General features: G+C 35.7%; 1 protein-coding gene across 2 annotated transcripts in view; it reads right to left on the bottom strand.

The window, feature by feature from the left end:
* Dhx29 (DEAH (Asp-Glu-Ala-His) box polypeptide 29) overlaps positions 1–15,517 on the bottom strand; it is a 50,491-nt gene that overhangs the window by 24,966 nt on the left and 10,008 nt on the right. Inside the window, exons 4-13 of one of the 2 annotated variants that reach the window (XM_005392696.2) lie at positions 15,001–15,130; positions 13,068–13,213; positions 12,734–12,844; positions 11,938–12,066; positions 7,441–7,567; positions 6,424–6,582; positions 4,500–4,665; positions 4,128–4,251; positions 1,801–2,403; positions 422–565 (exon numbers count right to left, since the gene is read on the bottom strand). In XM_005392696.2, coding sequence (XP_005392753.1) covers positions 422–565; positions 1,801–2,403; positions 4,128–4,251; positions 4,500–4,665; positions 6,424–6,582; positions 7,441–7,567; positions 11,938–12,066; positions 12,734–12,844; positions 13,068–13,213; positions 15,001–15,130 — 1,839 coding nt within the window. The remainder of the gene's footprint in view (positions 1–421; positions 566–1,800; positions 2,404–4,127; positions 4,252–4,499; positions 4,666–6,423; positions 6,583–7,440; positions 7,568–11,937; positions 12,067–12,733; positions 12,845–13,067; positions 13,214–15,000; positions 15,131–15,517) is intronic. The other variant, XM_005392697.2, reaches the window with a different exon arrangement.

The following is a 15,517-nucleotide window of genomic DNA, read 5'->3' as shown; positions in this document are numbered from 1 at the left end:
TATAACTGAGAGAAAAATGCCATATTGATACATTTTTGGATCTTGTAAAAGAGTTAAAGCAGATCCTTTACACCTAACTGTAGTAGCTGAGAGGAAGCAGACCAGTAAAAAAGCACAGACTGGTACTAGAATCCCTGGAATTGAACTTTCAGATGCAGAACTTACTGGATATGTGAATTTAGTAAGCTATTTGACTGCTATGTACTTTGATTTCCTCAACTGTAAAATAAAAATAACAGCTACTTCACTGGGTCACTGGAATAATTAAATAAATCTCTGTGTGTATATGCTTGAATAGCTTCAAGTGTGATATCTGGCCTTTAGTAAGCACCAAACAAATGTCAAGTGGTATTAGAAGTTACATCATTTGAATACAACAATGTTTAGAATTTAACTAGATACAACTACAGAATTTACTCACCTCGTCTACAATAACATGAGACACATTACTTAGAAGGCCATCTTCTTGAAGTTTTCTTAGCAAAACCCCTGTTGTACAATAAAGCAACCTGGTAGATTCACTAGCTCGAGATTCCATCCGGATCTGATATCCACATAAAGAATTCTGAAGGAAGAACACAAAGCCATGGGTAGAGTCTCACAAGTAATCTAGGAAATAAGCTGAAAAAGTGAAGCACAGGTGCTGATCTTGTTACTAGATGGATCAATCTAAGTAAATCTATTTAGTGCAATTCATTATCATCAAAGGTATTTTTCCATGGTTATCATTTATATAAAACTATAGAATTTGTATTGGTGATTTTAAATAGAAAAGCTTTCACTCTTTTCAAGGCACTGAGGCAAAAGACATTTACTTGGCTTCACATACTATAAATATGAATTTTTAAACATGAATAAATGCTAAATTAATTTTTTACTAAATTATCTTGGAGTGAAACATCAAGGTACTCAAGAAGAGAATTTTATAGCAGCTTCTGTAAGTTGGTCTACTTTTCTACCAAGATCTTATAAAACTTGCTACCACTAAAAGCAGAGTGGACCACAGCAGTGGTGCCTAACGGGAATCTTGAAGTACCATCCATTCCCATCACACTGTCGTTCTTGTCCCTGAAGCCATTCCTTTGTATTGTGCACACGGCTGTTATTCCTTATAGGGCAGAAACTGTCTTTCTGTCCTCTTGTACTTCTGACAGAAAACCAACTTGCCAAATAAAAAAATTTTAATGAAAGAGTACCATTTTACAAAAATATTATATGCTATCTTCAGAAAGCATAAAACTGTAATTCATATTTAATTGTAGCCAATTTAATTAAATGAATTCCTATACATTGCAGTCACTCTGGTTAAGATTTGTCCAGTTTTGTGTACACAAAAATGCAACAAGAGTTGAGTACTTTTTCCATTTTTTTAAAATACAGGGCTTGAAAAATTGTCTAGTATATTAAGCTTTATTGTTTTCCTATTCTACTCAATGAAAAGAATTAACAAAGATCATTTGGGAATTCATTCCACAGAAAAGATATGCAAAATCATGAGCTATAGCATATTAGAGTAAAATCTGAATTTGTCCACATTCTTTGAATGTTAATTTAAGGGACAGTATATTTGAACGTTTAATTATAAAATTAATAGTTTTCTTTTATATGAGATACTAATGACAGAATTAGTGATAAACTTTTTCATATAAAGTGGCGTAATGTACATCAAAGAAAACATGAAAAATGCTTGAACTATGTTTATGAACAACTAGAACTTGTATACGGTAGAGGTACCACTTGGATCCCAAGAGCACAGGTGAGTAATGTCACCATTCAACAAGGAATTGAATGAGGTCTTACCCTTCCTCCAGGGCCACTTTCACAGCCCAATTCATCACACACTCTGGTGGCTAAACTCACTGCTGAGATCCTTCGAGGCTGGGTACAGACAATGTTACATTTACTCGTTCCCCACTCATTCAGAAGCAAATCTTCTAACAGGAAATGTGGTACTTGAGTACTTTTACCACTCCCTGTTTCACCTGCCACAACTACTACCCGGTGCCTTTTAAGAGTTTCCACAATGGAATCCCTGTGTTTGAACACAGGTAACTGTTGTCTTTCCTTTAGAAGTCTCTGATACTTAGGGGTACTTTGTAACTTTCTAAAAAGCTTTCTAACAGGTTCCAAATCTTCTGCATTTGCTGATTCCAAGGACAGAGCAGAAAAATCTTCATCAGAAACTAAATTTTCCCAAGATTCCTCAGGATCTTCAGAGTTTTCTTTCTTATTTTCAGTGTGCTGTTGTTGCTGTTGCTGTTTCAACTTATTTAAAAGTCTGGCAATAAAAAGATCACGTGGCTTATTGGTCTCCATCTTATTTAATTCTTCCCTTTTCTTCTCTGCATCACTCCACTCCAGCCAAACATCTCGGTAAGTGGGAGGGAGTAACTGATGAACGGACTACAAAGGAAAAAAATAGCAGCATTTTATTGTCATTGTGGGATATCAAAATTCAACAGATTAGAACTCAGAAGTACAGGGGCTGGGGATTTAGCTCAGCGGCACAGCGCCTGCCTGGCAAGCGCAAGGTCACGAGTTCGACTCCCAGTACCGGAAAACAAACAAACAAAAATAAAAGAACTCAGAAGTACAGTTATAATTCTCTTAAAATATAATCATATAATTTGACTCAAACTAGTAAGTTATTACTTTAATATATACACACATTGACACAAGTTCATAAACAATGCATCATATTCAGTATAAGTCTCTTGATTTACCAGCTATACAACTTTGGGTGAGAAACGTCTCAGTGCCTCAGTTTGTGCATTTAAAAGCAACTAATAATAGTACTTCCCTCACAGACATCATCTCAGGCTACCTTTAAGAGAGTACACGAAGTGCTTATTCATAAAGCATAATATTGTTGAATAAACATTTATTATTTGCTTCTGCAATGGTGCTATATAAAATGTAGATGACCCTTAAAGTACTTTTAAAACATACAAACAACCTTTGAGATTTTTATCTATTATAGGTCAAAATTATTATTATAATTATAGGTCTATTATAGGTCTATTATAGGTCAAAATATTTTAAACACAATAGATAGAAACTAAGTTATTCTAATTTTGCACTATAAAAGAACTCAAGAATCTCTGACATTGATAGTTACTTTTATCAAGTAAATATGGCTTATGATAAATGTTTTTACAAAATGACAGAAATAAAGACCTTAAGAACTTTGATTGACAGAAATTGAAAAAGAACTACTCTTTAGAGTTCCACTAAACTAGTATCTAAATTTATCAATGGTTCTAACTTCTTAAGAAGAAAAATATACACATTTGTTATGAAAAAGAAATGTTGACAATCTAAATTTTAAAAAAGTGCATTATGTTCTGCTAAAGAGCTTTCTCCAGTAGTACTTTAATCTTACCTGAAACTTGGAACCGTACTGAAAATGTAATCTAAAATTGCAAAACAGAACCAATGTCTAGTGTTTTAAAGTTGAAAGAGAATGTAACAGAAAAATAAAATTTCAAAAAATATCTTTAATTCAACCACTTTGCACAAGTATTTTAAATCTGTAAATTAGTATAGCCAAAAGTTGGGTCAATCAAATAGTCTCTCTCAGACCTCCAGCCTAAGACAAGAAAGACTGAATTGCGTTTAAGGGTGAGAGGAAACCAAACAATAATCAGAAATGAGCAAAGAATCAGAAGCAGCAGTCAGTACAGAGAAAACTGGCACAGAGGGCCATAATTAAATAGTACCTTCCACATACACATACATTTGTATGTACAGTTCTAATACAAATTAATTATCACTTATGGAAAATACTTGTGACCAAAAGTGCTTTGGATTTTGGAATACTTGCACTTATGTAATGAGATGTCCTGGAGAAGGGACTTGTGTGTGTCTAACCACAAAAATCCATTTACGTTTCATATACATAGTATCTTATATAGAGAGCCTAAACGTTTTATACAACACTGTAAATAACTTTGCTCATGAAAGTTTCTTGGTGCACTATTTTCCACATGTGGAATCAAGTCAGTTCTAAAAAAAGATTCCCATTTTGCAGCATTTCAGAATTCAGATTTTTGGCTTAGTGATATTCAACCTATACACTCATTTCTTCACAAACATTTTTGAAGCATCTGATCTTAAAAAAATCTCACCTGCCCTTTCACTAAACGATAAAGGGCTAAAGTAGCACCCAAGTGCTGAGCTTGCATGCCATCCTCTGTTAAGATAGTAGGGCACACCACAAGGACATCATCTTCAGACTTGATTACCCTCACCCTACAAAGAAACAAACATTTGTTTTTAAAGTGATGAGGTCAGATCAGTAAAGTCAGATATCCATTAACACTGAACTTAAATTTGTATTATTTAAATATTTCCACTGATGGTATGGTACTCAATAATGATTTAAAAGTGCTATAGTCCTGAAATGTGGAATTAGTATTTCCTAAATGTAGTCATTTGACGTAAAAAAGATTTTCTTATACATTGTTTTCAAAGTTCACTCAGTTAACCAGAACACATACCTACATTTCCAGTATCGACCTACTGGAATTTTTTCAAAGGAAGGATTTGGACTCTTGGGAAGATTCTTCCTGACCCAATCAATCAGAAATTGTTTGGGAGACTTTCCAGTCCAGCTTCGAGCAGTATAGTCAAAATTTCTTACATCATGGGGGTCTTTCTTTTTATCTAAAACAGAAGACAAAGATGGATTCTTTAAAAATGGTCATGTGGAGCTGGCATGTAGCTTAGGGGCAAAGTACTTAACCTAGCATGTGTGAGGACCTGGCTAAAAGTGTGATCTTCCTGCCTCAGCCTTCAAGACTGCTGTGATTATAGCAGTGTGGTACCACATCCAGCTTTCACTTTAGACTTCCAATGTACTATCTCCATTGTTTGGAGGGTCTTTCTACCAACTTGTCACCAGGGCAAGCTTCCCCAATCCAAAATATCTTGATATCTCTATTATTAAAAGCCAATTTTCTTTGATAGGATACATCACAATTTGACATTATATTTTTGTGTATGTTTAAAACACACTTTCCTTTCTTAAGGCTATACACAGCAAGATGGCAGAGACTGGGTTATTTTGTTCATTACTATACACATAGTACCTGTCACTTTGCATGGCAAGGATTCAAGAAATATTACTGAAAGAATAAGTAATTCTTAAAATGGACAATTTGGTATAGGTCTAAACTATAATATAATTTGATAAATGTATTATCTATGCCAATACTTTACTCAAGAGCACAAAGAAATGCATGATCATTTACACCTGATGGCATGGAAGGGAACGACTAGGGAACGACTGAAGAAGGGAATGATTAAAAAAGAGGTGCTAATCTTGTCTAGTGAAGCTCTGTATTGTTTCTAATTTTTTTTTATTCTCATTAATGGTTTGATCAATCTTGTATTCTTACATCTGGTAATCTGAGCAACTCTGTTAAAGATAACAATATGTAAAATAACAACCACTGTTAATTCTTATCTGTTTTTAAATCCTGTATCATTTTTATTGTTTTTGCTTTGTTTGGTTCTTGTCTGTGTTGTTATTTTGTTATTGTTTCTTAATTATTCTCTTTAAAATTAAAAAAAAAAGGAAGAGTTGCTACTTGAGCAACTTGAACCTAGGGACAGGTTGGCCAGTAGGAGGGGGTAGCAGGATGAGCAAAGTAATGGGATGTGAAACAACAAATATTTTGAAGATTGTGGCAGGATGCAAATGATCATGCGTGCCATGATAAAGTTTGGCCTTATTACTGAGGTCAGCAGGTTCAGTCATTAAAAGTTCTTAATAGGGAGGGGTGAGGATATGGCTCAGTGGGAGGGTAGGTACTTGCCTAGCACAAGTAAGGCACTAGGTCTGATATCTTGCATGTTAAAAAAAAAATAACAAAATATTTTTAAACAAAAAATTCACATTTAGATCTATGTTGAAAAAAAACTGCTATGAGTTTGGAGAATGGACTGGAGAGAGATAAGACTGAGGAGACAAGGTATTTGTAATTACAAATTGCTATACAGGTAAGTTACAGTAATTGTTTTTACTTTTTAATTCATTGTGGGTTTTTTTTTTCTCTTTTTTGAGACAACGTCTTGCAGTGTAGTACAGGCTGGCTTTGAACTCAGTATGTAGCCCAGGCTGGCCTCAAGCTCACAGCAATCCTCCTGCCTCAGCCTCCCAAGTGCTAAGTTTACAGGTGTGTGCCACCATGCCTGGCTTACTTTTTTTAAAAGTTAATTAATTTATTGGTACAATTTAGGTGTACATAATGACCATATTCACTATAGGGAACTGGCTTGCTTTTTAAACAAAGCTTATGAAAGTGTAATTACGCTACCCTCTTAAGTAGTTTACCAAAATGCAAAGTAATGAGCTTTGTAATAATGTATTACTTGACATTTAATCATAAATTACAACCCAACCACTTGCCCTCATTTAACCTTTCTCTTCATCAGCAGCAGCTGTAGACTTTGCAAATAAATTAAAGTTCAAAGTATTTTCCCCTTCTGTGGCTACAGGAGGCTTCTTTCTTTCATTTTGTTGATGTGATATCTTTATGGCTGGATTAAATACTGGATGATCTTCTAAAGTTTCCATTTCTACCAAGAAAAAAAAGATGTTAATTTCATGACTTTTTCTTTTTTTGTTTTATGTGTGGTACTGGGGATTGAACCTAGGGCCTTTTGCACTAAGCTACATCCTTACTTCTTTATCTGAAAAAGAGTCTAAGTTGTCCAGGCTGGCTCAAATTTGCAATCCTCCTGCCTCAGTCTCCCACAGTGCCAGGATTAGAGGCATGTGCCATCACACCTGGCTATGTATTTCTTTTCAGTGCCTTATTTTTCTTGGTAAAAGTAGTTTCAAAAACATCATTTCTTCTTTCTCCTTGTAGCCAACAACTTAATAATTCCTATAAGGAATCTATGCTAAGTCACAAGCAATTTACTAGCTTTTACAATGTATATTAAAACTTTAAAAATCAAGTATTTAATAAAAAAATCTGCATTCGAAATACTCGAGATTATATTCATGTCTCTTTCTTGAATAGGGCAGTATTTTATGATATAAATCTGGAGTTGGAAAACTTGCATGCAGGCCAAATTCATTCCACTGCCTTTTTAATGTATGGTTTGTAAATCAGAATATTTTCCATCATTTTCAAGTGGCTGAAAAAATAAAAAGTGTTTGGTGACATGGGACAATTATATGAAATTTACAGTTCACTGTCCATAGAGTTTGTTTAGGACATAGCCATTCATTTCTGTACTGTCTATGGTTGCTTTTGTTTGTAACACCAGAGTTAAGGAATTGTGTGTGTGGCCCACAGAGTATACAATATCATCAGGTTGTTACAGAACAAGTTTGCCAAAACCCAGATATAAACTGTTAGGAGAAAGAACAGCCGAGTTTTAAAAACACAGTAACATTTCTGTATCTCAGAATCGGAAAATATTTACCTCTTTGAAATTTCCTTATTTTTTCTTGAGTCTCTTTCTGGCCCTGCTTATTTTTTTCTAGTTTAAAGGTAGCTGCTTGTTCCTTTGCATCCAGAAGCTTTGCTGCAAGCTGTAAGTACCTTTCATTCTGTTACAAATGAGGAGGAAATAAAAAGAACAAGATTACTTTATCTGTAGACAACATGCTGTATCAAAACTTATGGCCTAGATGAGCACAGTGGTGCTTGCCTATAATCCCAGATACTTGGGAGGTTGAGGTGGGAGGACTGTGAGTTTGAGATCAGCCTGGGCAACTTAATGAGGCCCGCAACTCAAAGAAACAAAACAAAACAAAACTCCAATGATCTAACTTTGCTCTTTGTTCTAGCAAATCTACTTTTAAGAACTTCTCTATAGAAATAAAACAATGGGAAAATAGGACAAAAAAAGAAAAAAAATAAAGCTTCTGAGGAAAAAGGGTATCACAAACTCAACGTGATTCTGCTGAGCAAAACCTAGAAAGAATTGAAAGTTAAACTCAAATTACTATTTCCTTAGGTTAATAAATGACAGTAGATTATAAACATAAAGACGTGTGGCACATGCAGTGAGGCTTTGAAATACAACTGTTAAAAAGAAGCGGGGAAAAGGCAACTACACAAGTACACGTAGCTGAATTGTAGGACCACTCTGCGTTGGAGCAAACGTCAAAGCTGTGTGACAGGCAGGAGGCTTAGTTATCTTCTCACATCCACCAAAACCACAGTCATCTCTTCCATCTTCCTATACAAGGCACTGATACCACTATTCCTCCACCTCTGCGTCTCTTCCTGAATTTGACTCCTTAACATATTTCCCATAAAATTTATCACCCTAAGCATTGTAAGTATACAGTTCAGTGGTATTCAATACATTAATATTGCTGTACAACTATTACAACCACAATCCATGTTTAGAATTCTTTTCACGTGGCAAAACTGAAATGCTGCACTGCAGTATAACAGTAACCTCCTCCTTCGTTAGCCCCAGCAGCTACTAGTCTGCTTTCTACCTGTATGAACTGGACTGCTTTAGTTTAGTTATATACCTCATAAAAATGGAATCACACAAGGACAGGTTCATTCTATTCAGTATGATGTCCTTAAGGTTCCACTATGCTGTTGCATGTGCCAGCACTCCCTTTTCAAGGCTGAGTCTACTCCTCTGTCTGTATGTATATAACATTTTACTTAGCCATTAATCTGTTGGCTGACATTAGGTTGCTTCTGCATTTTGGATATTGTAAACAATGCTACCCCAAACATGGTATATAAATATTTCTTTTTAAGACTGCTTTAAATTCTTTCAACTATATACCCCAAAATGGAATTTCTGGACCAAAATGGTAATTCTCTTCAATTTTTGAGTAAGGGCTAAATTGTTTTCCATAATGGCTATGCCATTTTTCATTCCTACTCACGGTAAATGGATTTTAATTTCCACATCTTTACCAACATTGTTTGTTTTTTTTTTTTTTTTTTTTTTTCCGGTACCAGGAACCGAACACCGAACTCACGACCTTGCGCTTGCCAGGCAGGTGCTTTGCCGCTGAGCTAAATCCCCAGCCCCACCAACATTCTTGTTTTCTACTTTTGATAGTAGACATAATGGATGAAAAATGGTATCTTGCTATGGTTTTGATTTGCATTTCCCTAATAATTCCTGATGTGGAGCATCTTTTCATGTTCTTACTATCTGTATATTTTTTTAGAGAAATGTTCCTTAGCTTTTATAGTCAGTAAATAACCAATTTTGGGGTTTTTTTTTGTTTGTTTGTTTTGTTTTGTTTTTTGGTTTTTCTCCGGTACCGGGAACCGAACTCACGACCTTGCACTTGCCAGGCAGGCGCTTTGCCGCTGAGCTAAATCCCCAGCCCCCAAATAACCAATTTTTGTTGATTCTTGCTTTAAAGTATCTGTCTTTCTTTCCAGTTTAAGTCCTTACTTCACATCTGAACATGTGCAGTAGCTACTAAAATGAATAGCTTTGCAAATCACCTTAACACTACTCAATATTCTAAACCACCTTGAAAACTATTAAACTTAACCTGAAATATCAAATTTGTTTTGTTCAATTACCTGTCACCAAACATGTCAAATTTATTTGCTGGACATAAAAATATTCTAGTTTTAAGTAAACTCATCTTTTTACTCTTATCTAATAATTTTTATCTTCATATGTGCACATCTATTTTTTAATATCCAAAGCCCCTAGCACAATTCCACATCCATATCCTGTTTCCATTATTTTACTCATCTGAATTATCTTCCTATCATTCTTTGTCTATTCAAATTCTATGTGCCCTTAAAGTTTCATTTCTCTGAGTTTTGTCCTAATACTCCAATCAGAAGAGACCTCATTTTTTCCCTGAATCTCAAAGTAGACTTGTAATAAAGATTCTCATTTGCATGATTTTAATATAGGCACATTGTTAAAAAAAAAACTTGTATGTACAGGAGAGTTAAAAAAAAAAAAAGTTGCTATGGCACCCTACTATCATACTCCTAAGAACTAGTAAAAACTTTAAATTTTTTCAAATATAAGAAGGAAAATATAGGAGGCATGGTGGCACATGCTTTTAAACCCAGCTCTCAGGAGGCTGAGGCAGGAGGATTGCCAGAAGTTTGAGGTCAGCTTGGGCTACATAGTGAGTTCAAGGCCACCCTGAACTATACAGCTAGACTCTGTCTCAAAGAACAACAAAAAAACCCCAAGTATGTGTTTATGTCTATATTTTTTCTTTTACACAAGTAGATAGGTTGTACTACATACACTGTCCTTCACTTTCACCATAATTTGATTATTCATTCACTTATTGACAGACATATGGGTTGTTTGCAGTGTTTGGTTACTATGAATAAAGCTGCTATGAACATTTCTGTGAAGTATTTTCATTTTTCTTAAGTAATATCTATAAATGAAATTGTTGCCTCAATTGGCAAGAGTATGTTTACTTTAGTGGTAATATTTTACACTCCCATCAGCAATGTATGAGTGTTCAGTTGTTCCACATCCTCCTTACATGTGGTATTACTGATCTTTTAAATTTTAGCCATTTTGATGGATATATAGTGGTATCTTTATAGTTTTGATTTTCATTTTTTCCAACGATTAGTACTGACCATCTATATATTTACTTTTGTGCAGTATCTGACTTAAAAAGTTCTGTATATGATTGTGGATAGAAGTGTTTTGTCAGATGTATGTATTGTGGTATTTTCTTCCTGCAACTTGCTTTCTTAATTGTTCTGGATTGAATTTTAAATATTCTCCCAAAAGTCTGTATGCTAGAGGCTTGGTTGATGGCCTCTGGTGATAGAACCTCTAGCACAGTAGTGGCGAACCTGTGGCACATGTGCTGCAGCGGGCTGCTTGTTATCATTGAAAGTTCTAAAAGGTTCGCCATCACTGCTCCAGAAGTAGCAGCCTAGTGGCTGGAAGTTAGGCCATTGGAAGAATGCCCTTGAAAGGGCTATTGGAACCCTGGTACCTTCCTCTATTTCACTTCCTATACACCATGAGGTGAGCAGCTCTTCCACAATGCACTTTCGTCAGGGTATTCTGTACTGCTACAGGCTCTTAACCAATGGAGCCACTGACCAGTGAATGAAATTGTAACAGAAAACGGCCCCTTTAGCCAAACTTCAGTTTCTTAGTTGCCCAGGTAGTAGTTCCTATTGCAATTCCTGTTGCTTCTTTCTCAGAAACGGCTGGTCACTGTGATCCAAACTGTAAGAACCAATCAAAGACACCAAGTACTCAACCTCTGTACAACCCCCCTTTTGCAGCCCCATAAAAACCTCCCTTTTAGGCCTGACATTTTGAGGGACAACTGATTCCCTGTCAGTGCCTGTCTGATGTTAAATAAATCTGTCTCAAAATCCTCGGTGTTGTTTCAGTGTTTCTGCTTGTCGTTGCAAAATTAAGAGCTAAAATAAACTTGTTTTGGTAGTGGTAATGGTTATTGATCCCAGTGCCACACACTGAGCAACATTCTCAGCCTTTTTTATTTCTATTTTTAAAGACAGGGTCTTATTGCTGGGCATGGTGGCACATGCCTGTAATCCCAGCACTCAGGAGGCTAAAGCAGGAGGATCACACATTCAAGGTCAGCCTGGAATATACAGCAAGACCCCAAACAAACTAACAGTTGCCCAGGCTGGCCTCAAACCTGTGATTATTCTACCTCAGACTGTCAAGTAACTGCAGTTATAGGCATGCACAACTGTGCCAGGATCCAAATTTTTTTTTTTTTTTTTTATATGAGGAATGAACTTGGGACCTTGAGCTTACCAGGCAGGTGCCTGTGCCACTGAGTTACATCCCTGGCCCTCTGGCTCCAAATTTTTATGTGTTAATTTCCGTATCAGTCCCTATAAGTATTTATCCAATTCATAAATGAAGAAACTAAAAACCAGAGAAGTTAAATATCTTGCCTGAGAATATTCAGCTAGAACCCTAGTACACATTTCTACTCACAGGGTCAAATTTTTCCTCTTCCTCTAAATTTTTAGAATTTTCACTCTTTTCTTCTTCATTCTGTTGTTCCGCATATCGCAAAATCCACTCTTTCATATTTACTTCCACATTTTTTTCTTCCTTTTTTGTCTAGAAAGAAAAATAAAATCTGAAACACTGAAGTTAGAAAATGTCAAAACTATCAAGGGTCTGCTTTTATAATTCCTGCTAAAAAAACAGCAGACACATAAAAGTCCACAAGTCATATTCTTTATTATTCAGTGAAGGATAAACTCAATGCAAGTTTAAGAAATCTAAACCTGCAAAATCCACTATGTTTGGGGTAAAGGGGTAAGTGGGATAAAAGGAATATTGTTAAAAACTAGTGTTATCCCTTGAAAACAGAAGTGCTATAAGGATACTTCCATAGATGTATGATCATTTGCAGAGTATGATGCTTTAATGAACTACACCGCCCAGTGCCCGTGTCCTTCTGAGACTTTCAGGGACTCTGGCCTTGGCCATGTGAGTTGCGTAAACCAGTGCAGGGGCGTGATAAGAATTTGTACATGGGACTCACCATTTTTAAATATAGTTGGTTCTCCATATCTGTGGATCTAACCAACCCTCACAAAATATTCCAAAAAACATTATATTTGTGCTGAACATATAGCTTTTTCTTGTCATATTTCTCAAACAATATATTATAACAACTATTTAACATAGCATTGACATTAGAAGTCTCACTCTGTGGAGACAATCATATGGGAAGAAGTTCAAGCTAATCACAGGCAGTGACCACATAGAGAAAGGATACCTGCTGGTCTCCGCAGAGTCCCAAGTCAGGTGAGTAAGGAGCCACTATGGATGTTCCAGCCCTAGCAGGTAACCTCTGAGAACAGAAATGTTCAGCTGAGCATGGCCCAGACTGCAAAATCATGAGAAATAATACACTGTTAGTTCAAACCACAACCCTTTGGGATTATTAGACATGCAGTAATAGAAAACTGAGATAATGATAGAAAGGTTTGGCAAACGATTTAGCTGTTTTTAAGAAGTAAAAATTCAGGAACTTCATATTCATATTAATATAAATTACATGTGCTTCATTCTGATTATATATAGCTTTCAAAGTTTAATTTTTCAATTACCTTAATCTTATGGTCTTCTTCTGTTTTTTTGGTTTTAATTTGCAATGGAAGTGAAACAGTGGCTTGTATTTGAGGAGACTGAAACTTTGGCCTATTTTTAGGCTGTTGCTCTTCAAATTCCTGACTGAATCCTTCAGGAAGTGAATCTTAAGATAAAACAAACTATGTTGAAAATAAACATGCATATAATACATAAAAGACACAAATACTTGTTAAGCACACACAAAGCCCTGCCACAACTTGGTGTACCTATTTTTGTTGTATTCTTTATCTCCCTAGAAATCCTGTGATGAACCTGGATGTATTTGTTGGACTAGAAATGGGCACTCATCAGATGATAGCAAGCCTACCTTTATTTACCAGTTATTTCACCCTATCTTAGGATCCTAAATTTTCATCAAAAGACCTCCACCCCTCCCATTTTTGGCTTTGTTACAGCACATAGCAGTATTCTTTTATTATTATTATTATTAAATTTATTGGTACAGTTTAGAAATACATAATGATCATATTCATCATAGGAAGTTTGTACCTGTGTATGAGATATCCTGATTCCTTTTTTCCCCAATCACCTCTCCTCCCCTTCAACCCCACTTCCCCTCCTTATTTACAGACTTTGTTGTTATTTTATCCTTCTTTTACCATTTTTTTCTTTTCTCTTCCTCTCCCCCTCCAACCTCCCTAGCTCTCCTTTCTTTTGAATTTCTTCCTATTTCACAATACCCATTATATACTTTGGTCCTGATTTACACTTTTGGTGTCCCACACCAGAGAAACAGTGTAATATTTACACATTTGATCAATTTATTTCACTTAAAAGTATGGTCTCAAGGTGCATCCATTTTCCTAGAAATGTCTCAAGTTTATCCTTCTTTATGGCTGAGTAATATTGCAATGCATTAAAAAAAACCATACCTTTTTTATTCATTTCACGGTTGATGGGCATTTGGGTTGTTTCCAAGGTTTAGCTATTACAAAACATGGATGTACATATATCACTGTGGTATGGTGTTTTTAATTCTTCTGGGAAGATACCCAGAAGGGAAATAGCTGGGTCAAATGGAACCTCGAATCCTAGTTTTTTGAGGAATCTCCATGCTGATTTCCACAGTGATTGCACCAGTCTACACTTCCACCAACAGTGGAGAAGAGTTACTTTTTCCCAACATCCTTTCCAGCATTTTTTACTGGCTGATTTCTTTTTTTAAAAACATATTTGGTTTTTGTTTTTCGTCTGGTACCAGGAATCAAACTCACGACCTTGAGCTTGCCAGGCAGGCACTGTGCCGCTGAGCTAAATACCCAGCCCCACTGGTTGATTTCTTGATGATAGCCATTATTTCTGGAGTGAGATGGAATCTCAGTGTTGTTTTAATTTGCACCTCTCGAATGGTGGGGGTATTCTTAACCTGTCACAAAAGCTATCTATAGTCTAGATGCTTGCAAAAGATTAAAGCCATGCCTGTCTGTTTAATCAAATATTTATACCCAAGGACAGCCCTAATTTCTACATCAAAACCTGAAAGACATAGCCTAGTACGTTTTAGACAGGCAAAGTCTGAGAATGTGTATTGTAAAACGACTATAAGCAACTGTTCATTTATTTTTAAAATTAATCAATTAATTAATTAATTAATTTTTGTGGTGCTGAGCATCACACCCAGGGCTTGGGCACACAAGCAAGAATTCTACCACTCAGCCACATCCCCAGACCCCAACAACTGTTCATAAGCAACACACAAAAAAGAAATTGCTTGCATAGACCACAACTTCTAAGAAGAATATAATGCAAAGAATTAAATTAAGCACATTTAAAATGTAAAAAATTATAATGGTGAAAAGTTTTAAGTACAAGCCAAAAGGATGATATAAATACTGAAACTATTTCAAAGTGGTTCAGAAACTGGAAGAATCTTACAACAGAACTGCTTACCATCTGAAAGGTTTAAACAGAGCCAATCCAAAGCAGAATGAAGATCACCTCCATGCAGGAGTGTATTGGTCATGGCATCTTCAATGTCCTTAGTTTTAAATGAAAATGCTTGTAAAGCCATGTATAAATCCTATGAAAAGAAAACATTACAAAAAGCCTCACTTGTCAATTTCTCTTCTTTTATTTCTAATTTTATCTTCATTCATTTTAAACCAGAAACTAATTCATAATTTTAAAAATAGCTTTTTTGGAGGGAGTGCAGAGGAGGTGTCGCTTAGTGGCAGAGCGCTTGCTTAACGTGCATAAGGTCTTGAGGTCAGTGTTCAAGCTCCAGTACTACATACATACACAGAGAGAGAAAGAGACAGACAGACAGAAACAGAGACAGAGACAGAGAAAGACACAGAGAGAGAGAAAATATATACACATCACCCCATTCCCAATAGAAAAAGGTAAATGTGTTCAATGTAGTGAGATTTGGGGAACTACAAATATATTTTTTTTATTATCTAGAGAT

This window comes from Chinchilla lanigera, unplaced genomic scaffold, assembly GCF_000276665.1.
Source record: "Chinchilla lanigera isolate Chin_1 unplaced genomic scaffold, ChiLan1.0 scaffold00045, whole genome shotgun sequence".
Taxonomy (NCBI): Eukaryota; Metazoa; Chordata; class Mammalia; order Rodentia; family Chinchillidae; genus Chinchilla; species Chinchilla lanigera.
This window is presented reverse-complemented; position numbering and strand designations above follow the sequence as displayed.